This window comes from Halyomorpha halys, unplaced genomic scaffold (genome assembly GCF_000696795.3).
Source record: "Halyomorpha halys isolate HHAL.00 unplaced genomic scaffold, Hhal_1.1 Scaffold975.1, whole genome shotgun sequence".
NCBI lineage: Eukaryota > Metazoa > Arthropoda > Insecta > Hemiptera > Pentatomidae > Halyomorpha > Halyomorpha halys.
In genome coordinates this window covers 159,309-161,753 of record NW_027109741.1, presented here as the reverse complement: position 1 = coordinate 161,753, position 2,445 = coordinate 159,309, and the positions used below count along the sequence as shown (strand labels likewise).

At 29.0% G+C, this 2,445-nt stretch overlaps 1 protein-coding gene across 1 annotated transcript in view; it reads right to left on the bottom strand.

Moving 5' to 3' along the window:
* Positions 1-411: 411 nt before the first annotated feature.
* LOC106687519 (UDP-glucosyltransferase 2) overlaps positions 412-2,445 on the bottom strand; it is a 13,621-nt gene continuing 11,587 nt past the window's right edge. Inside the window, exon 7 of the mRNA XM_014431448.2 lies at positions 412-720. Within this exon, the coding sequence (XP_014286934.1) occupies positions 441-720 (280 nt within the window). The 3' untranslated portion in view covers positions 412-440. The remainder of the gene's footprint in view (positions 721-2,445) is intronic.

Below are 2,445 nucleotides of genomic sequence, written 5' to 3'. Positions count from 1 at the left end.
TGGGTACTAATAAACTATATAATACACAGTTTAAATATTTATCTATAGTATTGCCTAAAATCAATTAGATTAAGCAACAACAACATATAATTCGAATAAGTGGGAGTAAATAAACAACAAAAATGTCTATGCCTTATTTTTTAGTACTGAACTTTTTGTTTATGTTTCTTTACTTCCTGATAGCCTGAATCCATGGAACTGCTTGAGAATAAAAATGGATTTTCTCGATGTCTTGATTGCATGATTGCTACAATACAAGTAATGTGACTCCAAAGTTTTTAACTGGGTTATTGAGGAAGCCCAAAGGGTAATATGAAAGACCATCTTAGAGGATAAATTGGGCAAATAAATATCTATTCACGGTCTATATTTAACATGCCTGCATAATGATGATATAAAAGGAAACAACGATATTAATAAATATTTTTATTTACCTTACATTAATTAACTTTTTGTTTAGGCTTTCTTATTGCCTTAAGTGCAATGTTTTTGGCAATTTTGAAGACAAAATAAAGAATATACAATATTAGGATTAATGCTAGTGTTATAAAGATCTTAACGTCTATCAAATGGAACTCAATGGCTGAGAGATTTGTTGATTTAGGAGTTAGTGCGAATGGATATTTGAGGGTGTGTTCGATCCAGTATACTGCTTCTTCTACGGGGGAATGCCTCATGTCTCTGAGCATCTTAGATCTTCGGAGACTTGCTTCTCTATATCTGCAAAAAACACAACAAAGACGATACTTTTATATATTTCTCAAAAACTTATGTCTACGAACAAAATTAACTGTTGACGTGTATTTATTTATATTTCATGTGTTCAGCGAGTCCAATTGGACGAACACCTCTGTTCTTTATGTTTCTAGTTTTTCTGAGTTACAAAATAAAACAGTATTTTTGTTACGGAATATGAAGTCTACTTTTGTTATACTGAATATTTGGAACCTCCTCCAGTGAAAATATAACGAGCCTAAACACGAATTATCAACAGGAAAGCAGTTAATGTTATGATGGATTATAAAGAAAATAAAATTTCAAACTTTTTTCACTACAGCACCCTTGGGAAAAAAAAAATCGGAGTACACTTATGAAGCTAAAAAGTATTTAAAATGTCCAAAATAAATGCTGAAATGCTTTGCTTATTTACTATTTTTTATATTATTTTCCTTTAGTAATATATTGAGAAAGTGGCATTGGTTTGCAACATCTCTGGCATTCGCTTGAGGTACCCGTGGGATAATAAGCCCTTATATAAATTTGTTTTATAATTTTATACTCAATTATAAACTATAACAGTATACACTACTTTTCTATTGGAAATTCCTGGGTTATACGTGCTAATTTCTTCACGTTTTACTAAAGCAGATAATAATAATAATAATAATTATAATTTATTTATTTGTTTATGATGCAACCCCCGTACAAATAGAGTTAGCCTGTGAAACACACGAAATAGATAATCAATTGTAGTAATTTTACATGATAATAAAAATGACGAGTTAAAGATCGTTTTTATAAACTAATAACAAACAATACACCCAAGCTGGGCTATCCACATTCGTTAGAATAAAACAGTTAAATAACAAACGTCATTTCATATTTAATAATATTAAAAAAATATACCTCCTATTGGAACGATAGGTGTCCAGCTCTAAGCAAAAGGTTTTGGGTTACATACATAAAAAACAGTTTAAGGTCCAATCCTGAGTGTACAGACAGAGATTTAGACTCAGGAAAACTCAAAACATGTATTTCCATCGAAAACTGAAATTCAAAATTTGTCCCGATCCCAACACTTCCCCTTACTGTATATTTTATATAGAGGTAGGTAAAAGTAAATATAGCATAGGATGTGGATTGTTAATATTTGTACAACATTGCTCAAATTCAAATATTAACAATCCACACATTCAAAATTAATTAGAAAGAAATGTGTTTGAAACTACAACACAGCGGTTATTATTATTTATTTTTTTTGCAGAATGCAATTTAATTCCATAATGACACATTTTTCGAAGATAATAAATTTTTAAAAATTTTGTTATTCCCTTTTTTTTATTTAGCGCTACGTTTGTGAACAAAAACCAAATCCCTATCAAACTTAAAATATATTAGGAAAATTTTATTATTTTTGATATAATTCCATTTATTTTAAAAAGAAATTTAATGAAATAAATTCAATGTGACTGGTTTTAGAAAAATAACTATATACTTAATGCTACATTAAAAATATAACTATGTACTTAATTTAACATTAAGTTAACAATGTACTTCGTATTTCTAGAACCAGTCCCATTGAACATGTTCCATTGAATCACTTTTTAAAATAGATATTATAATTTAGAACAATATTGAATTCGACTTTATTATCGAATTGAGGTCGACATTATTGGGTCCTACATCAGTGATCGGACTTTCTCAGTTCGGGTCAAAACTGAAATC